This window comes from Nyctereutes procyonoides, unplaced genomic scaffold, assembly GCF_905146905.1.
Source record: "Nyctereutes procyonoides isolate TBG_1078 unplaced genomic scaffold, NYPRO_anot_genome, whole genome shotgun sequence".
Classification (NCBI taxonomy): domain Eukaryota; kingdom Metazoa; phylum Chordata; class Mammalia; order Carnivora; family Canidae; genus Nyctereutes; species Nyctereutes procyonoides.
The window spans coordinates 29,612,647-29,639,172 of record NW_026575044.1 but is presented as its reverse complement, the minus strand read 5'-3'; the positions used below and the strand labels follow the sequence as shown (position 1 = coordinate 29,639,172).

The window sequence follows — 26,526 nt, the reverse complement described above, 5'->3', positions numbered from 1 at the left end:
TGCCATGTACTCAGGAGTAGGAATGGAATTTAAAGTCACTGATGGAGTAACAAGGCTACAGCTTAGTCTCAAGCACATATTACAATAATTTTGGAAGAGAAAAGATATATTCTCATACAAAACTCAGAAGGAGCATATTGGAACAGGAAAAGAGTCATTTTGAAAAAAAAGATCCTCAACTTAAGTGCTCTCAATTCTGAATACTAAAAGAGAAAAGAGAATATTCAATTGCATCAGGAAAGCTGAAACAGGAAATAGCTGGTGTATACTCTCAGACATTTAAAATGACAAAAAGGAATGGTAGAGTTTTCTGACCATGGTTTCTGGCCAGTTTGAATTTGTAGATTTGGTAAATTGGGCTCTAACACTTGCTTTGTGAGTTCTTTGTTGAAGGAAGCCCAAAGATAGAATTTGTTGTTATTTATTTTGAGGTAATGATCACGATCTAGCTATTCAAAAGAAAAAAAATCAATGTCCATTTTGACATATCTGTTAATGTAGCATTACATAAAATATCTATTTGTATATAATATACATTTAGTAAAAATCCCTTTTTATCAAATTTAATTAAGTTCCTTTTATTACATTTATTAACATTTTATTTCATTTATTTTTAAATTTTATTTATTTATTCATGAGAGACACAGAGAGAGAGGCAGAGACACAGGCAGAGGGAGAAGCAGGCTCTATGTAGGGAGCCCGACATGGGACTCGATCCCAGGTCTTCAGTATCACGCCCTGGGCCAAAAGTGGCACTAAACTGCTGAGCCACCAGGGCTGCCCTTTATTAACATTTTAAAGCTTGATATTCTTCAACAGTAAAATAGAATAAATTAATGTTGCCACTTGCAAAAGTGAAATATTCTCCATTCTCCTGTTTTAATATACTTTTATGTATTATATGGATTCTGTTTTAAATCCAAGCTATTTTGATGACCTATACAAATTTAGGACAACTGTGAACTCCCACATATCACATAAACCTGGACCTAATACTGAATGTAATTATGTATGCTATATAACACACAAAACCTCTATAGATGAGTTTAAATTTATATTATTTTACCACTGTTATGCATATGGAAATTATAATATGCTAAGGCTAATATAAACTATTTGACATTCCAATCACAGGTTTCAAAAATGTTAGACCGAGCCATAACCAAATTAGGAACAAAATATTGCCTTAGACCCTTCTCATGCTCTCAGCATTGAAATTAGATATTTCAAAGCATCAACTTTTTCAAGTATTTCCTATGGCCAGATTGGAGTATATAGTTGTGTGGTTTACATTATGAAGGATATAATAATAAAGTAAAGCCTTGTTATCCTAGCCCAAAGGGGACAATTGCGGGCACATTGTGAAGAATGGGGTAATATAATTGAAATATGTTTGTTATTTACTGTCAGAGAAAAACAGTGTTCATAGGTATGATTTTAAAAATAGATGCTCAAATTATTTGATAATACTCTTGAAGCAGGATTATTTTACCCCTCCCTTTGAACGTAGGCTAGACTTAGTGACTCTTTTGTAAAGAACAGAAAACGATGGGAGATAGGATGCACTTCTAAGAACACGCACACACACATACACACATGCATGCACCCACGTCTTGGATTTTTCTAATTCTCTCAGGTCTTTTGATCTGGGAATAGCCAGCTCCCATGTTGTGTAAGCAGTTCTGTGAAAAACCCACATGGTGAGGAATTGAAGTTTCTTTTTGCCAACAGCTCCCTGTGAGTGATCTTGAAAGCAGATTCTCCAATCTCTTCAGATGACTGCCATCCTGACCAACAACTTGATTGCAACCTTGTAGGAGACCATGAGACAAAATCACCCATCTATGCAGCTCCTGGTTCTTGTCTTTCAGAAACTTTGTGAGAAAATAAATGTTTATTAGCTTAAGCTGCTAAATTTGGAGACAATTTGTTGCAGCCTTAGTTAATGATAGATTTTAAACTCTCTTCTCTTTTTTGCCTTGCAAGAAAATAATTTACTACCCATATTTTCTGAATGGAAAGCAAAAGTGATTTCCTAACTCACTGTTTAGTTTAAGGCTGAAACAGAAAATGATTTATTAGTAATAAGAGAGTGATTAATAAGTACTCTTGATTGATAGAATGTAGTTTGTACCGTCTAGGAGCTCATTAATTGAAGACAGTGTAAAGGAACTATAATAGTTCCAGAAATTTAAAAATGGTTCATTATCAGCAAATATTTTCATGTAATACATCACTATATCAAAGAAAAAAATCATCCCCAAGAGAAGTCAATATGAACACAGAACAAAAACAATCAACAATGAAAAAATTATCTTAGCAAAGTAGGAATAGGAACAGAAGAAAATTTCTTTAACCTGATAAAGGCATAAACTCAAAACTTCCAACAAATAATTTAGTAAATAGAGATACTTTAGAAACATTTCCACGTCAGGAAAAATGCAATTAGGACATCAGGAATCAATACCTTTTTTCAAAATTTTACTGAAGATACTAGCCAAAAGCAGTAAGAAAATGAAAGAAAAAATATAGGAGGAAGAATGTCTACACAGAAAACTACAGAGGCTCTACAAATCAACAACAGGAAGTCATGAGAGACTTTAGGAACTGTTTTGCCTATAAAATCAGCACTGAAAAAATAACATTAAAAATTAGTTATAACCAATTTTGAATCGTGATTCTAAAATTCTATTCATAATAACAATACAGAATTAAGATATCTAGATTTCATTCTATTAAAGAAACATATGGAGAAAGTTAAAAAACTTTTTTTTAAAATAAAAAGTAATAACTAAATAAGTGGAGAGGTATAATATGTCCACATATTGGAAAAGAATGTCAAAGGGCAGGTCAATTTTTCACAAAGTAGTCTATAATCTCATCAGGTCTCACAGAACTTGATCTAAAACCAATATGGAAGAATAAGAGACTAAGAACAGCTAAAAAAAATTGCTAAATAGAAGAACAAGCTAAAAATAACTTGACATACAATATATAAAGATGTAGGAACTAACAGTAATGTCAGCATTGGAATAGATAAGCATTTGGTCAGAAAAGAGAGATGAACAAGACTTTCATATAAGATATATAAATTTGAAATATGTCACAGATAGCATTTACATTAGTGGAGAAAGGATGGCATAATTGGTTTTCTCTACACAAGTATCTAAAATGAAATTAGATCCTTAACTTATACACCAACATAAAAATGAGATAGACTAAAGCGAGAAAAACTAACTTAAAACTGACCTTTAGAAGGGGAAGTAGTTTTAAACAAGATACTAAAAATGATAAATTCTAGTGGAAAGAACTGATAAATTTAATCATACTGTGTTTTTTTTTTTAATTTAAACTTAAGCAGAGTAACAAAATTAACCAGGGATTTAGAGAAGACATTAACAACACTTACAGCTAGCAAGGATTAACTTCTTTAACCCAGAAAGTGCCCTTATAATTCAATAAGGAAAAATACAAACAGTATACTAGAAAAATGGATAAATTATACAAATAGACAATTCACAGAAAAGGAAAGCTATTTTTTCTATAAACATTTATAAACATTATCAACCTCAATAGCAGAGCACAAATAAATATAATTTACACTGATTGGCAATTATTACAAAAAACTGCCCATGCCAATTCCTGGTAAGATTTGGAAAAAACTGAACTCTTAGACATTGTTCTAATGTGTAAAATTTGACATAAAGACTCTGGAGAGCAATCTCACACTATGTATTAAAGATGGAAATGTAGCTCCCCTCTGATCTAGCAACTATATTTCAATCTATATACTTTAGACCAGAGATTCTCCAGATCAGCAAGATCAGTATCACAACAGAACTTGTTAGAAATATAGTCATTCAAACCTGCTGAATCAGAAACTCTGGAGCCCAACAATTGGTGTTTTAACAGACTTCCAGGTATCTAAAGCACGCTGAAATCAGAGATGTTGCTCTTGAAAAGTTACATGTTCCCAAAGAAACATATAAAATATTGTTCATTTACAAAAGCATTGCTTGCAATAGTGAAAATATGGAAACAATCTAATTGTCTACATTTGATGATAAAAAAATACATTGTAGTATGTTTATATCCTAAAGCCAGAATTTAAAATAAATACACTAATGCTGTTACAAGTGATAGGTATTGCAGAACATTTATATATAAAAATGAAAACAAATGGTTTACCTTTTAAATTAATTACAATTAATAAAATTAATAATTAATAAAATCAGATTTAATAAAAATGGAATTGATAAACACCTAGTGGTCAACTCAGAGAGGTGGAATATAATATTTTCCTCAGCAGAGGGTTTTGAGTGTATTTATACTGGTCTAAACATTTGAGGCAAATAAATAAATGTTGATATTTACAAAGCTCATAAAGGTACACAGAAATATATCATAAAACTTACATCTCCTTTACATATAACTCTGTAATTTATGTTTTGTTGTTTCATTAAAAAAATAACTCTAGGTAAGCTTCCATGTTTGCAAGGACATTTTCATTAAAAAAAAAACAAGTCTAGCTTAACCTAGTTTTGTTAAAGTAATTTCCATATTTTGTGGTCAGGATTATTTGATTTTAGAGAATTTACTATAATCTAATTTTAAAAATCCTATTATATTCAACCATCTGCTAAAATATAAGAAAAGGTCTTTTTGTACAAGATTTCTGTTATGTATCCACTAAGCATGATACTACCTATAATAAACGACCTATCTAAAATATTAAAGGAGTTTAAATCAACAAGGAATTAATTACTACCCACTGATTCTTAAATTGCCTAAAATTTTTGAGATATCCTCTCATTCTGCTCACATAATTAAAGCAGTTGTTGAATAGTAACTTTATGACTTACTTCATACTAAATTGAAGATAGATATATGTAGCCTACTTACATGAGAATTGAATTAGCTAGAATTAGGTAAGGATTTGTTGTACATGCATTAGAAGAATAATAAAAATTATGTACAATGATTAATAGAGCTTTGGAGAAAGTTATTTGTAGGTCTTTAGTCCTTTAAATTAGTCCTTAGATTATAATTAATTCTTTGCTTTGGTTTAACTTTTAATTTTTTTTAAAGATTTTATTTATTTATTCATGATAGACAGAGAGAGAGAGGCAGAGACACAGGAGGAGGGAGAAGCAGGCTCCATGCTGGGAGCCTGTTGTGGGACTCGATCCCGGGACTCCAGGATTGCGCTCTGGGCCAAAGGCAGGCGCTAAACCACTGAGCCACCCAGGGATCCCCTTAACTTTTAATTTTGCTAACATCTCAAATCCTAAGATCAGGTCCCTAATAAGAATAATGATAGTAACATTTTTGTATTTGTTGATATCATAAAGATACTCTGCTAAGTCAATGTTTTAAAAGGCAACAGAGCTCGGATACTAGAAATACATTAATTAAAATAAACAGAAATTTTTGTAACCTTAGACACATGTTACTGTGTTGAAACAATAGATTAGTGTGTTTTTCTTTAAAAAATTCCTTATATTGTCTCTGTGTATTACAGAATATAAATATCATTACAAACATGCTTTAGATAAAATTAAATCATTTTTAGAGACATATGGTGCCAAAAATTAACTCCCCAAAGCACATAATTTAACTGGCTTTTGCAATTTAAGAACCCTGGAAAAAAAGGAAAGGGAACATTTCAAGGAAATGAGAAGTGTCCTTATAATGAATTTCTGCTTATAAGAATCAGACATAACAACAGTCTTTTTAATTAAAATACAAATACCATATGTATAGTTATCTGAAAATGAACTATAAATTGTTTTGCCAGAAAACAAAGACTAGTCAATACTGAAAACACAGAAGTCCCTTAAAACACAAAGGTAATACTGGCAGGACTGATAATTCATGGACAGTACTCCAAGTTCTTCATTTTTGAATAATGATTTTCCATCACTGGAAAATGAAAACAACTGCTGAAGATCTGACTGTTTAGGAGTGTAAAACAATACTTCATTTATAACTTCTTAAGGAAAAATACATAGAAACTGGATGACAGTTCAAAAGAATACAAAATTGTTCTACATACATGAAAAATCCATTGGATATAACATTCATACAGGAAATTCATAGAATCACACCAATAAACAACCCTCATGAAAGTAACATGTAGGACAAACATGAAAGATGTGGAACATTCCAAATTATTGAAGTCCAAATTACTCCCCAGTACACTGGAGTGGGAATTGGGAGTGGATATATGGTGGTGACGATGTGTGACAATTGTCAGAATTTCTGAAGGAAGTACCTGTGTAGGCATGGATTAACTTATCACAGGTATCTGAAAATTTGAAAGTTCATCTAATGGGACCACTAATGAACTTGGGAATTTCATAGGTGAGAAGGCTGTATCCTAAAAGTAGAAATATGAAGAGATTTTACCATAGGAGAAAATTAAAACATTTCATACAATCTACTTGTATTCTCTAACTATAAACATAGTCGAGCAAATAGTCCTACTGTAGAAGCAGCTCTAAGAAAAAAATCACACATATTTGACAAAGGAGAGAAAAAACATGCTATATTCTACAGATTTGCATTTGTACCTTGAGTGATCCAATTAAAATGATAAGCTTTGACAAAATATGATAAAGGGCAGATGGAAAAAAACAGTATTTTCCTATAGGAATATATTTTAAATGATAATAGAAACATACAGTCATTCATTTAAAATAATGATTATAATTTCTGATGCTTGTTACAAGGTTTTATAGAGTGAAAGCATACTTCCTTTCTCTTTTTGACAGATAAATAAAACTGATAAGCAAAGATATGTGCATGCAATTTTAATTCAACAGAGTGATGTGAAGTGAATGCAGCTCACAAGGCAAATAGCATAAGCCTTATCAGTTCTGTTTATCGTAATAACCCAAACAATGGCAATTACAAACTACTCCACAGATTTTTGGCACGGCAGGAATGACAGATATACAAAATCCAGCTAATTCTGATCTTTTTATAGTACTCAGTTACCAAGCTACACATGTACAATATACAAATCTCAAAAGTAATGAGATATTTATTATCAAATCTGTTCCAGAGACTGGTGTTAAAGATCACATAGCTCATTTCTGGAAACCTCTTTTGTCAAATCCTTAGGTATACTTAAAAAAGAAATAAAATAAGACTCACATCCATTCCCAAATCTAGAGCTGGCATTTAAAAAATTAATAAAGAACTGTTTTATTCTAATTATATAAAGAAAAATGCATTTCAAAATTCTGTTTGGACCTCTTCTAATATATAAAAACACTGACGGCAAAAGAGAAAGCAAGCTGAACTATAACAAACACTATTAAGTTTTTTTGTGAAGAAATTATTTTTCTTTTTAATTTTTATTTATTTATGATAGTCACAGAGAGAGAGAGAGAGAGGCAGAGTCACAGGCAGAGGGAGAAGAAGGCTCCACGCACCGGGAGCCCGGCATGGGATTCAATCCCCCATCTCCAGGATCGCGCCCTGGGCCAAAGGCAGGTGCTAAACCGCTGCGCCACCCAGGGACCTCAACACTACTAAGTCTTATAGTTAATAGCTAAAGATCATGTCTATTCCTTTAGATGAATATGCACATGTATTTCTTTTGTATATATTATACTTATAACCCATACTATGACATAGCAGATAATAACTAATCTAATATTTTTATATGTTTAATGATAATAAGGTGCTAAACCACAGACTTTTTAGTTTCACAGATAACTGGTTCTGAAATAAAATTATTGTATTCTATTGAATATTTGATTTAAAAACTATAAAGATAACAACTTAAATTTTTATTTAAATGACTAAATTTCACATACAAGTCATATTAAGAGTTCAGAACTAACTATTCTTAATTCTAAAATTATTGTTTTCTGTGGTTCAAAAAATGATGTTAAATCAAGAATAAAACAATTTTAAAAATTTTGTAATAGAAATTATTTTCATAAGAAAAAATTAACATTACTAAAATGAAAAGTTGGCTGTTTTTTAAAAGTTGCAAATAGAATTGTATAAAGATTAAAAACAAAAGTTATGCTGTCATTATGCTTTAGAGATGAACATATTCTTAACGTATCCATTTCCTTGCCTCCTGTCATTTTTCCAAGAGTAATTAAATCCCTTGATTTTAAAATGTCATCAAATGAATTCTGTTAACCGGTTTTTCTGGTGTTCATTTTGAGTGATTGTTGAACAATTTTCTTTGATGATTATTCACAATATATCTTTATAATCTTAAGAGACCCACTTGTTCTGATGCAAATGAATTAAAACAATGCTTTAAAAATCACATTTACCTAAAATTAATTCACAATAACAACATTATATTAAAAATGATTAATTATAGAGCTCTTTGTTACATTTAGAATTCACAGGAAGGGGATCCCTGGGTGGCGCAGCGGTTTGGCGCCTGCCTTTGGCCCAGGGCGCGATCCTGGAGACCCGGGATCGAATCCCACATCGGGCTCCCAGTGCATGGAGCCTGCTTCTCCCTCTGCCTGTGTCTCTGCCTCTCTGTCTCTCTCTCTGTGACTATCATAAATAAATAAAAATTAAAAAAAAAAAAAAAAAAAAAGAATTCACAGGAAGAAGTATAGTATTTTTTCTACTTTAAAGACATCAAGTTTATTTATTTCTTTTACACACAGGTAAACATAAATGTTTCTGAAATTATTTGTTTTAAACTATTTGCAAAAATTCAACTGAAAGTGCAAAGAAAATATGAAACACAATCATACAATGAGGCAGAGCCTGGGAGCAGAAAGAAACTGCTCTACCGCTATAAGAAATCAGGGGTCAGGTAACTATGGACTTCTTTATAAACTACATCTAAAATGAGAAAGTCTTAAGATCTTATTCTTGTCTTAGCTTCTTGTTACTTATCTTATTTTGGGGGCTAGATGGATTTCAACAATAAGAAGAAAATCTTCAAAATAGTGGAAATTGTCATAGATGACAAAAATTTACTAATCTATCTGTTGGCTTGAACTAATTTAATTAAATATGGAATTCAACAAATATTATAAAAACATGTTATAGTAAATCAACTCCTTTTAAGAATTAGTTACTAATCTTATTCTTTCACCAAACACTATGAACTAAATTCCAAGATAATAAAAGATCTGAAAAGAACAATGTTGACAATGATTAATATAAATGGAATGATAGTACCCACAGTAGGAAAGTTACAGATGTTCTGCTAAATTCTGGAGATTTTGATAAGTAGTATTTGAATTATTGGATATTTGAAAACACAAGCAGATGTAGGTATTGGCATGCTATATGACTTTGGGTGCTAATATCATTTGAACTTTGACTTATTGAAGGAAGAAGTATAATACTAACTGGTAGTGTCAGTAAAATATATATGTAGCCACTTAGCATTTCAGGTGTCTGTTGGCCAACTGTACAGCTGTGGAAAAAAATGTCTATTCAGGTCCTTTGCTCATTTTTAATTGGATTGTTTTTTGGTGTTGAGTTGTAGAAATTGTTTGAATATTTTGGATATTAACCCCTTATTGGATATATCATTTGCAAATATCTTTTCCCATTCAGTAGGTTGCCTTTTCATTTTGTTGATGGTTTCTTTTCTTGTGCAAAACCTTATTTTTATGTTATACCAATTGTTTGTTTTTGTTTTTAATTCTCTTGCCTTAGGAAACTTATCTAGAAAAATGTTTTTACAGTTGATATCAAAGAAATTATGGCCTATTTTCTCTTCTAGGATTCTTATGATTTCAGGTCTCACATATATGTCTTTAATCCATTTTGAATTTATTTTTGTGTATGGTGTTGAAAGTAGTACAGTGTCATTCTTTGGATGTTTTCCTAACATCATTCTTTGAAGAGACTGTCTTTTCCCCATCGTATATTCTTACCTCCTTTGTCATAGATTAATTTACCATATAGGTGTGGGTTTATTTCTGGATTTCTATCTTGTACTATAGACCTATGTGTTTATTTTTATGCCAGTACCATACTGTTTTATTATAGCTCCGTAGTATATCTTAAATTCTGGAATTGTGACACCTTCAACTTTGTTCTTCTTTCTTAAGATTGCTTTAGTTATTGAGGGTCTTTTGTATAAAATAATACAAATTTTAGCATAATTTGTTCTAGTTCTGTGAAAATGCTGCTGGGTTTTGACACGAGTTGTACTGAATCTGTAGACTGCTTTGGGTAATATGGACATTTTAGCAATTATTCCAATCAATGAGCAGAGAATATCTTTACATCTGTTTGTGTCATCTGAAATTTCTTTCATCATTGTTTTACAGTTTTCAAAGTACAGGTCATCTCCTTGGTTAAGTTTATTTCCGGGAATTTTATTCTTTTTGGTACAAGAATAAATAGAATTGTTTTCTTAATTTCTCCTTCTGCTACTTTGTTATTAGTATGTAGAAATGCTAGTGAATTCTGGGTATTAGTTTTGTATCCTGAAACTTTATTGAATTCACTTATTACTTCCAGTAGTTTTTTGGTGGAGTCTATGGTTTTCTATATTTGGTATTATGCTGTCTACAAATTATGATAGTTTAACTTCTTCCTTAACAATATGGATGTCTTTTATTTCTTTTTCTTATCTGATTGCTGTGGTCAGGATTTCCAGTACTATGTTGAATAAAAGCAGCAACAGTAGATGTCCTTGTTTGTTCCTGATCTTAGAGGAAAAGCTCTCAGTTTTTAGCTATTGGTTTTTCATATATGGTCTTTATTATGTTGAGGTAATTTTCCTCTAAACCCACTTTTTTGAGACTTTTTATCATGGACCGATATTGAATTTTGTCAAATGCTTTTTCTGTATCTACTGAGATCATCATATAATTTTTATTCCTTGTTTTGCTGATGTGGTATGTCACACTGATTGATTTGCAAATATTGAAACATGCTTGCACCTCTGGAACAAATACCACTTCATCATGGTGAATGATCTTTTTAATTTATTGTTGAATATGGTTTGCTAATATTTTGTTGGGATTTTTGCATCTATGTTAATTAGGGATATTGTCCTATAGTAGTTTGTGTCGTGTTATGGCTTTGGTATCAAAACCTTACTATTTTTTGGATCTATCCTTTTCTTTTTTTTAATTTTTATTTATTTATGATAGTCACACACACACATACACACACAGAGAGAGAGAAAGAGAGAGAGAGAGAGAGAGAGAGAGAGAGGCAGAGACATAGGCAGAGGGAGAAGCAGGCTCCATGCACCAGGAGCCCGACGTGGGATTCGATTGTGGGTCTCCAGGATCGCGCCCTGGGCCAAAGGCAGGGCTAAACCGCTGCGCCACCCAGGGATCCCTGTCTATCCTTTTCTGATTTTATTCTTGGTTTGCCTCTATTGTTCTAAACTTCCCTTTTAGTCTTATGTGCCCCTTTTCTACCACTAAACATCATCATTTTCTAAGGTTCTGCTCTTAATTCTCTCCTTCTGTATAGTCTCTATGAGTGAACTCATGAACTCCCATAATCTAAATCCTAAACAGCAATGCCTCTTAAATTTTATCTGTAAAACTGACATCCCTAAGCCTGACTGATTTTTATCATTAACTACTGAACACTTTCCCTTATCTACCCAATGATACTTCAAGATCAAAGTCCAAAAATGAAACCATTGGAACCTTCTCATCCAACTTGCTTTCTCTTCCTATTGTCTTGTGATTTAGAAGAAATGCCACTATGCCACCAAAGCCAAAAACCTTGGAGCCATGCTCTCTTCCTTTACCCATCCATATCTCATCATAAACTATTTAAGTTTCTATAATTCCAACTTTTAAATATTTTCCAGTTGGATCCTTTATTTCCTCCTCACCATAGACTCCTACCATTATTATCAAAGTTATCATTTTGGCTTTAAGAGATAAAATTAATAAATAAGGCCAAATACATGAAGTTTTCTAATAGTGGTAGTTATCAAGTAAACTCAATAGCCCTGTGATATACCAGCTGAGACCATAGGGGGCGGAATACAATGTGTTAGTGAAGACCAGGGTTGTACACATTTTGAAGGCATGGAAATGTTTACAAAATTTCAAGAGACCATGAACACTGCTTTTAAATGGAGGCTCTGATAAATGCAGAGTAATGAAGAGGTAAGAAAATCTGTGAATAGCAAAATGTATACATAGAAACAATTGAAGACTTTATATTCTAAAAATAGTTTGTTTTACAAAGCAGTTTAAGGTATCTCTATAAAGTTTATTTTATTTACTTAAACATTTTGTCATAATTGCATAGATATGGCTTTCTACTCTGTATTTATTATAAATTTCAAATTAATGTTATCTTTGTGAATTAGTTCTTACTAAATTTAGACACAGATATATATTTATATTCAGATATATTAACTGATAATTATGTCCTAGATTTTTATAGTACTTTACAACACAGAAATACTGTATCCTCCCATTTATACTCACAACATTTTTAGGCATATGGCAGTGTAGCTACTACTATCCATTCATAAAGCAAACTTTTATTGAAATACAAAAACTTTGTGTCAGAGCCTGTACTTTTACATCCAGGGAATCAAGGATCCAGTGGGTTAGTTGTTTACAATCTTCACTGTGGCTCAGAGTACATAGAGCGTAAGTATATCTTTTATGCACATAGCTAAAAGTAGGAGATGAATGTGAAACAGGATCTTGGAGAAGGAATACCTAAAAACTTTGGCATAAATTGGAAGATTCCTCATGGAAGTGATACAAGTACCAAGTTCAATAGGAAAGCCAAATGAAGCTGAATCAGTCAGGACAACTGCCCAAGTCTCCTGAACGAGTATAAGAAAGAGGTAACACTTGAACTTAAAGTCTCTTCCTATTTTCTTTCTGCTAAATGAATTTTATGTTTATAGCTGAAAATATCAATTTATATATTATTTTTATTATTGTTATATATTTTTATTATATTTATATATTTTTATTATTTTTTATGTATTATTTTTATTATTTTATAACTAAGAGCCTTTCACAAGCAATTTGCCAAAAAGTTTAAGAAAGGGTTTTTACTAACAAAGACTTCACATGATTCTCACTTATGTCAAGCAGAATAAACAAAATACAGAAGTATACATTTATTGAAAGGAAGAAAAATTTGAAAAAAACTTAATCTGGTAACTTTCAAAGGCAGCTGACCCAGTTTGCCACTGAGCAAGTATTTTAATTAATTAACTAATTAATTAATTAACACCCGCCAGTCTCTCCTAATATTATCTTATTTAAAATTTTAGGGCCAACATTTTGGGTAAGACATTATCAAATAAGAGATAATAGTTGAGCCAGAAAGCAGTCATTAGTATCAATAAGCTAAACTGAATTCACACAGTAACAGCATCTTAGTAGAGGTGGCCTCTCCAGAGAAAATGGTTTGACAGTAAAGATCAGATTGGAAAAGTCTGAAGGAGAAGAATCCAAATCACAAAATTAGGCCAATTATAGAGTTTGAAACATTATAGAAGGTGTCCAGGATGCAAAGTAGTAGCATGGTAACAGGCACAGAAAGTGAAGTGAATATTGCAAAACAGATGGAAGGTAGGAAAAAGTGCATAATGCAAAACTCCACTAAACTTTAAGATAATAACAGTGCTTGTTCTGGAAGAACTGCCCTACTGTCAACTTATGCTTATCCTAGTGTCTATAAAATGCCATCTTATAGCAAGCAAGAACCATCTAAAACTTAAACCTGAACTTCTAACCAGAGGAGATGAACAGCACAGCAAATTTTCATAATGCTAATTAACTAAACATTCTCTCAATTTGTGAACCCCAGAAAAAAGTGTATATAATGTGACTATGCAAATTTGTTTTGTTTCTAAGAAAGATATAAAAGTAATACAGGCATGCTTCATTTTGTTGCATTTTGCTTTACTGCACTTTGCAGATACTGTGTTCTTTTGCAAATTGAAGGTTTGTGGTAACCTTGCAACAAGCAAGTCAATCAGTGCCATTTTTTCCAATAGCATGTGCTCACTTCATGTCTCTGTGTCACATTTTGGTAATTCTCATAATATTCCAAACTTTTTCATTATTATTACACTTGTTATGGTGATCTGTGATCAATGATCTATGTTGTTACTATTGTAATTGTTTTGGGGAACCATGAACCATGCCCCAGGAAGACAGCACACTTAATCAATAGACAATGTGTGTGTTCTGACCGCTCCACTGACCAGCCATTATCCCACACTCTCCCTCTCTTCAGGCAGTCCTATTTCCTGAGACATAACAATATTCAAATTAGGCCATTTAATAACCCTACAATAGCCTCTAAGTGTTCAGTTGAAAAAAAGAGTTGTAAGTCTCTCACTTTTAAGTCAAAAGCTAGCAATGATTAAACTTAGTGAGGAAAGCATGTCAAAAATCAACATAGGCTAAAAACAGCCTCCTGCACCAAACAGCCAAGTTGTGAATACAAAGGAAAAGTTCTTTAAGGAAATTACAAGTGCTATGCCAATGAATACACAAATGGTAAGAAAGCAAAAACAGCTTTATTGTGGACATGGAGAAAATTTTAGGGTTGCGTCAAACCAGCCACAACATTCCCTTAAGCCAAAGCCTAATACAGAACAGGGCCCTAACTCTTTTCAAGGCCAAGAGAGGTGAGGAAGTTGCAGAAAAATGTTTGAAGTAGCAGAGGCTGGTTCATGAGGCTTATGGAAAGGAGTTGTCTCCATAACATTAAAGTGCAAGGTGAAGCAGCAACTGCTGATGTAGAACATACAGCAAGCTATCCAGAAAATCTCGCTAAGATCATTTTTAAAGATGGTCATAGTAAACATCAGATTTTCAATGTAGAAAAAAAAAGCCTTCTTTTGGAAGAAGATGCCATCTCGGATTTTCATAGTAGCTAAAGAAGAGAGGTCAATGACTGGCTTCAAATTTTAAGGAACAGGCTGTTGGGAGCTAATGCAGCTGCTGACCTTTAAGTTGAAGCCAGTGCTCACTAACCATTCTGAAAATCCTAAGGCCTTTAAGAATTATGCTAAGAAAATTAAAAAAAAAAAGAATTATGCCAAGTATACTCTGCCCATGCTCTAGAAATGGAACAACAAAACTTAGACGACAGCACACTTGTTCACAACATGGTTTACTGAGTATTTTCAGTAAACATTTTACTGGTGAGATATAGTGCTCAGAAAAAAGTTTCCTCGCAAAATATCACTATTTACTGACAATGCACCTGATCACCCAAGAGCTCTGATGGACGTGCACAACAAGATGAATGTAGTTTTCACGCCTGTTAACACAACATCCATTCTGCAGCTCAAGGATCGAGGAATACTTTCAACTCCCAAGTCTTATTATTTAGGGAATACATCTTGACTCCAATTTGGAAAGAAGTTGTACTGTGAGTAAAATGATATCAAACAGCTTCACATACTACAGAGAAATGGTTTGTGAAAGGAGGAGTCAATCAATGTGGCAAACTTCACTGTTGTCTTATTTTTAAAAAGTGCCACAGCCATCCCAACCGTCTGCAACCACCACTCTGATGAGTCAGCAGCCATCAGCATCAAGGGAAGACCTTTCATCCACAAAGCTTATGACTTGCTGAAAGCTCAGCTGATGTTAGCATTTTTTAGCAATGAAGTATTTTTACCTAAGGTATATACAATATTTAGACATAATGATATTGAACACCTACTAGACTACAGTATAGTGTAAACATAACTTTTATATGCCTTGAAAAACCAAAAAAATTAATTGGACCTGCTTTATTGTGATATTCACTTTATTGCAATTGTCTGGAACTGAACCCATGTTATCTCTGATATTGCCTGTACTCAAAATTAATTATACTGAATAATAGTAGTTCTTCTGCTTAATATTAAAAAATATTTAATAATTTATATACTAAAATAATAATTGCTATTATATTATTCCTATATTAACCTGATTCTAATTTCTACTTATTTTACTCTTTCCTAAAATAAAAATCTGTATTGGCTTAATCCTTGATATTTCTGAAGTCCAACAAATCATTCATAAATTTGAGACAATGACTGTGTCCAAAACAAACAAACAAAATCCATGTTTTATTTTCCTTCTAAGTGCCATTACAATAGGTGAGTGATTACTTAAGCCCTTTAAGTAAAGACTTAGGGGGCAGGAAAAATACTGGTTAAAATAGAACTTACTACCTTTTTTTTTTTTTTTACATAGATGCCCAGATCTAAAATTGAAACTTTACTGCTAGGAGCCACACACAGTTATGAGTTCCTTTTGGTCTCCCTGGGAAGAACTTAAGAAACCACTGGTATTATTGGATTGGGAAAACAATGTCCCAGGAATTTTATTTTATTTTATTTTATTTTATTTAAAGATTTTATTTATTTATTCATGATAGTCACACAGAGAGAGACAGAGAGGCAGAGACACAGGCAGAGGGAGAAGCAGGCTCCATGCAGGGAGCCTGATGTGGGATTCGACCCCGGGTCTCCAGGATGGCGCCCCGGGCCAAAGGCAGGCACCAAACCGCTGCGCCACCCAGGGATCCCTGCCCCAAGAATTTTAAATTCAACTTAAGCTACCTATTCTTAATATTGGTTCCTTTATGGCATTGTATTTAACAACAGTTATAACTAAAAATTTTATTTTATCTTTTATTTTTTTTTAATTTTATTTATTTATTCATGAGAGACAGAGAGAGAGAAAGAGGCAGAGACAAGGGAGAGGGAGAAGCAGGTTCCATGCAGGAGGCCTGATGTGGGACTAGATCCCAGGACTCTGGGATCAGCCCTGAGCCAAAAGCAGACACTCAACCGCTGAGCCACCCAGGTCTCCCTATTTAAGAAATTTTAGAGAGGGTTGTATCTTCAAGTTTTTTGCCCTAATTAATTTGTTCCATGCATTTTGAGAATAGGCAAAAAAAAAAAAAAAACTATGAGAAAGAGTATGAGTTCACTAGATGTTCTGAAGGGTGCTTTAATTTTAAAACAACTATATTCTTCATACAAGTATTTGTATTGTATCAATGGGTTTAAAGTACATAAAATAAGTTCCCAAGAGAGGGGTAACCATAAGTGAAACCTGAGCCATGAGTAGTCACCAGTGTTTCGGGTTGAATGGATGATATCTGTACTTAGATTTTCTGACTAAGGCTCAAATAAAGCTCAACCCTACTAAGTCTTCTGTTTTCCTCTTGGCTATTAGGAAAAAAATAGTGCAGTTCTTGAGGGGAGCAGTTTGATATTGGAACACAGGTTTTATAACGCTGAAGATTTATGAGTTCACAATCAAAGTTCACTGAATATATGCAGTGGAAACAAAAGATTCAGAGAAAAAAACAAAAACTATTATGTATAGCCTTCAAAATCTTCAGATATCACATACAGAAAATGAAATACTGTGTACAAAATGTTTAAAGGTACAAAAGATGGAATTACTGCTATCTGATAATGAAATGCTATCTCCAAATTTCTGAGTGAAAGTACATGGCATCATATATGTTTAGGTCCAGGAAAGTTATTGTTTCAGGACAACTGCAATGAAAAGACATTTTAGATACACTAAAACTGAGTTTATGTCCTATGTTCCTACCAGAAAAGAAGTAATTCAGAGAAGGAAAATGATCCCAGAGAGAAGATCTAAGTTGCAAGGAAGAATGGTGAACAATAACAAAAAGGTAAATATATAGATAAAATAAAAAAAGTATTGTGAGTACAAAAATACAAATAACATAAGAAATGCTAATAAAATAATATCAAACTTGGGAATTAAAAGAAAGAAACTAAAATCCTTTTTAACAATAATATATATATCCAGAGACAAGTAGTATGAATTAAAATGCTCTAATTCATTATATTGTATGGTACTCAAAATAGTCACTGTCCTAAAAAATATGAAGCATATTTTGTTAAGGTAAATGTAAACAGGTAAATGTGTAGTAATAAACATAAATTTCAAGTGACATGTTAGAGATAGGGTTTGATCTTCAAACTAAAAAAAGAATGAAAAGAAAAAAAGCAAAGACTCCTAAGTCAATTAAAAAATCAAGTTGAGAGAAAAAGGTGACAATAGGAAAGCAGGACAATTACTAAACAAAAAGACAATAGAAAGAAATACATATATTTAAGTGGTTACAATAACCATCTATATATTATACTTATCACTTAAGATAGATTAGATTTTAAAAACTGTGATGACCTATAACTTTTATAAGAAACACATTAATATCTAAAGACATAAAAGATTGAATTACATAATCAAAAATAATAATTTAGGCAGATATTAGTCCAATGAAATTTTGGGCATATTAGGCTAAAGAGACTTAAAGACCAATAGCATTATTTGATGTAGAGATTACTAATATATGTAAATTAAAAAAAACAGCTTTTCAATTACCTACACACATACATTAAGAATACTTATATGGAACTTATATGTCCTAAGAATACAAATCAACAAACATGTCAACACATAAGAGATTTCAGCATAGCCACCTGTTTTGGCAAATCACACATTAAAATAATGATTAACAGACTTAATCTTGATCTCTATCTAGCAAGTATATGTACATATAATATATATATATGTATAATGTAATAAAAATTATAATTACACATTTATATAATATATACTACCTATATAAGCAAAAACACACATAGACATATATGTCCTAAATCATAAATCATATCATCACATAAATAAAACACTAAAACTTGAAGCTTTTATAAATTAAAACATAAAACATGTAATATTGTCAACTATGGCAAATTAACCATTCTCATCAACAGGGCATTTTGGAAAACTTAAAAAATAACTTGATTATAAAACTAATTTTTAAGAGCAAATAACGAAAAAAGCCAAGACATTCTACAAGGAGACAAAATTAGAAGTACTTGAGCTGCGATATGTCAAGATTTGATCCAAAATAGTAATTAAATCCGTATGCTTTGACATAAGAATAGACATACTAATCAATAAGAACAAAACAGTGCTAGAAATCCACACATACATCGAACCTGGAATTATAAAATGTTTGGTATTACAGATCAATGAGGAATTGACAAGCTACAAAATTTTAGTTGATTTTGAATGTAAAAAATGATCCAATCTTCATAATAAATGTAAAAATAAATTCTCTATGTATTAAAAACTTAAATGTGAAAGGAAAATTAAAAAATAGAAACATGAGAAAATGTCTTTATATACATAAAGGAAAAGACTTAAATTCTACTTTATCAGAACTTTGTTCATCAAAAAGCACCATAAAAGTGAGAAGATAAGCCATAATTGGGAGAAGATATTTGCCACAAACATAACCAACCAAATATTAGCCTCTAGAATATACCTATATATAAATATATATGAGCAACACCAATTAAGAAAGAAATAATATCATAAAGCTCAGTGATAAAATGGGCAACAGCATTTCGTCACACAAAAAAACAATTTATTAGTAATTAAGAAAAGGAAAGTTAATAACACAATGAGGCACTCTTTATACCCATTAGATTATGGGTAATTATCTGCTTTAAATAAAAATAAAACAATAATAACAGTGTATTTATATTTATTATTGTTGTTATTATTATTATTATTATTACTAGTAGTAGTAGTGGTGGTGGTGGTGGTGGTGGTGGTAGTAATATTTGGTGAGCATTTGCTAAGTGCCAGACACTGAAAAACACTTTACTTGTATCTTAGTTTTTTAAATATAAAATGTGTACTATTTTCATTTTGTAAGTTAGAAAATGGGTGTTTAGCAAGATTAATAAGTAACTTGGGGGGAGGAGGTTCAAGATAGCAATATAGGAAGTGATCATCTGAGCTCACACATAGACACACCAAATCTCCAGCTGTATATGAATCATCTACTTTTGAAAAATATCTGTAAAACAGATTAACTTTCTATAACAAAAGATAAAAGGACCGCATTGAGACAGGTGGGAGAGGCAAAGGCTCTTGCAGAAAATCCCCACACCCTGTAGAGCAATACACAATATTAAGGGATCTCATCAAATAATTGTTTCTCCTGGAGGAGTGGAAGGTTGGTGCCCCACTTCAGGCACCCAGGCCCCTGGGATCTCCACTGGCAAAATAAGCCCCTAGAATACCTGGCTTGGAAAACCAATGAGGCTAACATCTTGGAATCCAAAACAGATTTCTCTTTTTGGAGGGCTTGTGTGAGGTCTTGCTCATCTGGAGACCCAATGAAAATATCGTGGTTTGAAGACAACCTGGACTATAGATGAGGGAGATTCATTTGCTGAACTGGGGGCATCAACTGGAAAGGTGAGGGATAGTTAAGATGCTCTCTAAAGATGGAGGCGTGGCATGCTATTGTTGCAGTCTCCACATAACCTGCAAGCACAGGCAGGCAAGATTAGACACGGTACTCTCCTACCACTTTGCTGGGATGAACAGGGGTGTGTCGTCATAGAATTTGCTGAGGCAGCAAAGCATAATAAGCATTCGCAGCATTTCCTCATCCCCTGGCTAGGGCTTGTAAGTGTGAGTGGTTGTAAGATTCTCTGGTACCCAGCCTGAAGGGAACACATCCACATAGACAAGGCACTTTCCCACCGCCTTCCTGAAGCTGGCAGGTGTGCCTGCCCCGAACACTCTCCTGCTCTCTTGCTAAAGCCAACAGGTATACACAAACCACAAATGAGATACTTATTGATTTCCACACTCAGATGGCCAAAAGGGCTGGCACTCCAGAGCTCCAGGAAACTGTAACAATTGGAAAGACAGTTCTTGGTGGGCTACAACACCCAGGGCATAGGGAGAAGAAATACTCTACCAGTCTTTCTGTGAAAACGGCCTATTTACTTACACTGGAGCTTCAACCTGAGGGGTAGGTCTCAGGTTTCCCACTCTGGAGGCTAAAGAGGCATTCCTAAGGAACATAAACAGGGAGACAACATTCTTGAGTACACACTTTGGCCTTACGACAGTTTGATGAGACTTCACAAAAAGGAGCTTATATATTCACGTGGAGCCCCGAGTTTTGCAATGGTTGCCCATGGTATACCTCCGGGTCCTCTAATCCAGAAGCCAGCAGGGAATACCACTGCAGCCCCACAGGATTGCATATATTTGAATACTTTAAAAGCTCCTGCTTGAGGGTCTGGTTCCAATCAGCTGAGTCTAGGTGCTAAATGAAACTCTTCCTCTTGGATCACTGACAGATCTTGGCAGAGCCTCCAAAGTGGGGGCATTTCAAGAATAAATTATGCAGTTTAGACAATCACAAAGGTTAAAGAGAATCAGGAGCTAGGGCAAAATTAAATGAGAAGAGTGTCATTTACACAAAGGCACCCCTTCAAGACTGAGAGATGTAACTATTTCACACATATGTAGATACAAAGAGAGACAAGCAAAATGAGGAAACAGAGAAATATGTCCCCCAAAAAAGAACACAATAAAACCTCAGAAAAAGACATTAATGACATGGAGATAAGTAATCTACCTGATAAAGAATTAAAGTAATAATAATAAAATGTTCACTGAACTTGGACAAAGAATAAAGAAATACAATAAAGAAATACATAAATATAATAAATAAATAATATTTATTTACAATAAATAAATAAATAAATAAATAAATAAATACAATAAAGAACCAACAAAGAGACAGAAAATATAAGATACCAAACAGAAGTTACATAACTGAAGAATCCAATAACTAAACTAAAAAATGCACTTGCAGGGGGTTGGGGATGGGGTGAACAGGAGACTGAATGAAGTAGAAGAACAGATCACTGTTCTGAAGGATAGAACAGAGGAACTCACCCAGAGGGCGCAGGAAAAAGAAAAAAGAATTTTAAGAATAAAGATCGCTTAAGGGACGTGTGGAACAATATCAAGTGTAATAACACTAGCATTACAGGGATCACACAAGAAAAAGAGAGAGAAAGTGATAGAAAATTTATTTGAATAACTAACGCCTAAAAACTTCCCTAACCTGGGGATGGAAACAGGCATCCAGATTCAGGAAGCCCAAAAGGTTCCAAGTAAGTGCAACCCAGAGACCCACACCAAGACACATTATAACTAAATTATCAAAATTTAAAGATAAAAAGAGAATCTTAAAAGTTGTGAGAGAAAAAGAAATTGTTACATACGTACAAGGGAAACCCCAAACTTAGCAGGATTCTCAGCAGACACTTTATAAACCAGAGGAACGGAATGACATATTCAAAGGTCTTGACGGGATGAGCACTGGGTGTTATTCTGTATGTTGGTAAATTGAACACCAATAAAAATTAATTTATTAAAAAAAAAAAACAAAGGTCTGAAAGGAAAAAATAAAAAACTTCCAACTAAGGATACTTTACCCAACAAGGTGATCATTCAAATTTGAAGGAAATATAAAGAGTTTCCTAGACAAACAAAACCTAAAGGGGTTCTTCCCTACTACAATGCTTTATAAGGCATATTAAAAGGACTTCTTTAAGCTGAAAAGAAAAGGCAATAACAGGAAAACATGAAAGTAAAACTCTTACTGGAAAAGGTAAAAATATGGTAAAGATAGTGGATTAATCACTTAAAAAGCTACTAAGAAGGTTAAAAGACAAGAACAGTAAAATTAAATAAGACTGCAGTAATTAGTTAAGGGATACATAAAATAAAAAGATGTTGGAGTGCCTGGGTGGCTCAGTCAGTTGTGTCTGACTCTTGATCTCAGCGTTGTGAGTTCAAGACTCATGTTGGGCTCCATGTTGGGTGTGGAGCCTACTTAAAAAATATAAATAAATAGATAAATAAATAAATAAATAAATAAATAAATAAATAATAAAGTGACATCTAAAATGTAAAATATGGAGGAACAAGTAAAAATATAGTTTTGAAATGTGCTCAAATGTAGGTTGCTATGAATTTAAAATAGACACATAATAGGATGATATAGGTAAACCTCACACAAAAGGACACAAAAGGTTTATAGACAAACCACAGAGCAAAAACTTATAGTGCATACACAAAAGGAAATGCAAAAGGAATATAACATAACACTAAAGAAAATCATCAAATCACAAGAAAGAAGAAAAGAGAGAACTACAAAAATAGAAAAATATCAACAAAATGGCAATAAGTACATCCCTATCAATTATATTAAATATAGAGGACTAAAGTCTCCAGTCCAAAGACACAGAGTGGCTGAATGGGTATAAAAAAGACACATCTATATGCTGCCTCTAAGAGACTTAGTTCAGAAGTAAGGAACAAGAAAGGGATATCCACTCTCACCATTACTATTTACTATTTAACATAGTACTGGAAATTTTAGCCTCAGAAATCAGATAGCAAAAAAGGAATAAAAGACATCCAAATTAGCAAGGGGAAAGTAAAACTTCCACTATTTGCAGATGATATAATATTCTATGTAGAAAAGCCAAAAGACTCCACCAAAAAATTACTAGAACTAATACATGAATTCAGCAAAGTCACAGGATGTAAAATCAATGTACAGAAATCTGTTACCTTTCCAAACACCAGTAAGGAAGTAGCAGAAAAAGAAATCAAGGAATCAATCCCATTGACAATTGCACCAAAAACCGTAAGATACCTCGGAATAAGCCTAACCAGAGAGGTAAAATATCTGTACTCTGAAAACTATAGATATTTATGAAAAAAACTGAAGAGGACATGGAAAAACATTCCATGCTCATGGATTGGAAGAACAAACATTGTTAAAGTATCTATACTACCCAGAGCAATCTATACATTTTTTAAAATTTAAATTTTAGTTAGTGAATATATAGTGCATTATTTATTTCTGGAATAGATTCAATGATTCATCACTTATATTGAGCACCCAGTGCTCATCACAAGTGCCCTCTTTAATACCCATCACCCATCTAACCCATCCCTCATTCACCTCCATCTACTCTCAGTTTGTTCTCTATAGTTAAGAGTCTGTTTCTTGGTTTGCCTCTCTTTTTCTCCTCTCTTTGTTTATTTGTTTCATTTCTTAAATTCCACATATGAATGAAGTCATATGATATCTTGTCTTTTTTCTGACTGACTTATTTCACTTAGCATAATACACTCTAGCTCCATCCACATCATTGTGGATGGCAAGACAATCTACACATTTAAAACTACCACCAGCATTTTTCACAGAACTAGAGCAAACAATCCTAAAATTTGTATGGAACCACAAAACATCCTAAACAGCCAAAGCAACCTTGAAAAAAAGCAAAGCAAAGCTGGAGGCATCATAATCCCAGATTTCAAGCTATATTACAAAGCTTTAGTAATCAAGACAGTATTGTACTGGCACAAAAACAAATAGATCAATGGAATGGAATAGAAATCCCAGAAATGGACCCACAACTACAGTCAATTAATATTCAAGAAAGCTGGAAAGAATACCCAGTAGAAAGAAGACAGTCTGTTCAACAAATGGTGTTGGGAAAACTGGAAGGTACATGAAAAAGAATGAAGCTGGCCCACTTTCTTACACCATACACAAAAATTAATTCAAAATGAGTGAAAGACCTAAATGTGAGTCTTTAAACCATAAAATCCTAGAGGAGAACACAGGCAGCAATCTCTTTGACCTGGGCCATAACAACTTACTACACAAGGCAAGGGAAATGAAGGCAAAAATGAACCACTGAGGCTTCACCAAGATAAAAAGTTTCTGCACAGTGAAGGAAACAATCAACAAAACTAAAGGACAATCTTCGGAATGGGAGGAGATATTTGCAAATGGCATAAGTGATAAAAGGTTAGTATCCAAAATCTATAAAGAACTTACCAAGCTGAATACCCACCAAAAATAATCCAGTTAAGAAATGGGCAGAAGATACAAATAGACATTTTTCCAGAAAAGACATCCAGGTGACTTATAGATACATGAAAAGATGCCCAATATCATCATCAGGGAAATGCAAATCAAAATCATAATGAGATATCACCTCACACCTGTCAGAATGGCTAAGAGTAAGTAATGCAAGAAACAACAGATATTAGGAAGGATGTGGAGTAAGGGAAACCCTCTTGTACTGTTGGTGGGGATGCAAACTGGTGCAGCCACTTTACAGAACAGTATGGAGGTTCCTCAAAAAGTTAAAAATAGAACTACCCTATGATACAGCAATAGCACTACTATGTATTTACCTAAAGGATACAAAAATACAAATTTGAAGGGATACATGCGCCATAATATTTATATCAGCATTATCAACAATAGGCAAACTATGGAAAGAGCATAAATGTTTATTGACTGATGAATGGATAAAGAAGATGTGGTTCATATACACAATGGAATATTACTCAGCCATCAAAAGAGTGAAATCTTGCCATTCACAATGATGTGTTAGGTAAAATAAATCAGTCAGAGAAATACAAGTACCATGATTTCACTTATATATGGAATTTAAGAAACAAAACAGATGAACACATGGAAGGGGGAAAGGAAAGAGGGAGGGAAGCAAACCATAAGAAACTCTTAATGATAGAGAACAAACTAATGGAGGGAGGTGGATAGAGGATAGGCTATTGATCAGTGATGGGTATTAAGGAGGGCACTTGTTATATTGAGCACTGGATGTTGTGTGTAAGTGATGAATTGCTGAATTCTACTCCTGAAACCAATTGCATTGTGTGTTGACTAACTATAATTTCGATAAAAATTTGAAGAAAGCAAAAGTAAAAGAATGAAAAAAATATTTTATTCAAATGGCAATGAAAAAAAAGATGGTGTAGCTATACTTTTTGCAGACAAAAAAGACCTAAAAACAGACTGTAATAGAAGACAAAGAGAGTCTTTACATAATGATAAATGGGTAAATTCAGAAAGAAGTATAACATTTACAAATATATATACACCCAACATAGGAACATCTAAATATATAAAGCTAATATTAACAGACCAAGATAGAGAAATTGACAGTAGTACCAGTATTAACAGGGGATTTTAACACTCAACTTGTATCAATGGACAGATCATACAGATAAAAAATCAGTAAGGAAACATCAACTTTAAATCATACAATAGGAAAAAAAATAAATCATACAATAGGGGTGCCTGGGTGGCTCAGTGGTTGAGCATTTGCCTTTGGCTCAAGTCATGATCATGAAGTCCTGGGATTGAGTCCCACATCAGGCTCCCCACAGGGAGCCTGCTTCTCCCTCTGCCTATGTCTCTGCCTCTCTCTGTGTGTCTCTCATGAACAAATAAATAAAATCCTTAAAAAAGCATACAATAGATCAGATGGACTTAACAGATATTCTGAACATTCCATCCAAAAGCAGTAAAATATATATTCTCAGGTACACATGAAACGTTCTCTAGGATGGATCATATTCTAGACCACAAAAAAAGTCTTAAATAATTCAATACTGAGATCATATCAAGTACCTTTTCTGAGCACAACTGTATGAAACTAGAAATAACTTATACGAAGAAAACTGGGAAAACTGCAAATAAGTGGAGATTAAATAACATGTTACTGAACAACTATTGAGTCATAGAGGAAATCAAAGGAGAAATTAAAAAATACCTAGAAATAAATTAAAACAGAAATATGGCATACCAAAGTCTATGGAATGCAGCAAAAGCAGTTCT

The 26,526-nt window shown here is 33.1% G+C and overlaps 1 protein-coding gene across 1 annotated transcript in view; it reads right to left on the bottom strand.

Moving 5' to 3' along the window:
* Nucleotides 1-26,526, bottom strand: part of CCDC178 (coiled-coil domain containing 178) — a 374,243-nt gene that overhangs the window by 41,749 nt on the left and 305,968 nt on the right. Inside the window, exon 19 of the mRNA XM_055323597.1 lies at nt 6,302-6,379. Coding sequence (XP_055179572.1) covers nt 6,302-6,379 — 78 coding nt within the window. The remainder of the gene's footprint in view (nt 1-6,301; nt 6,380-26,526) is intronic.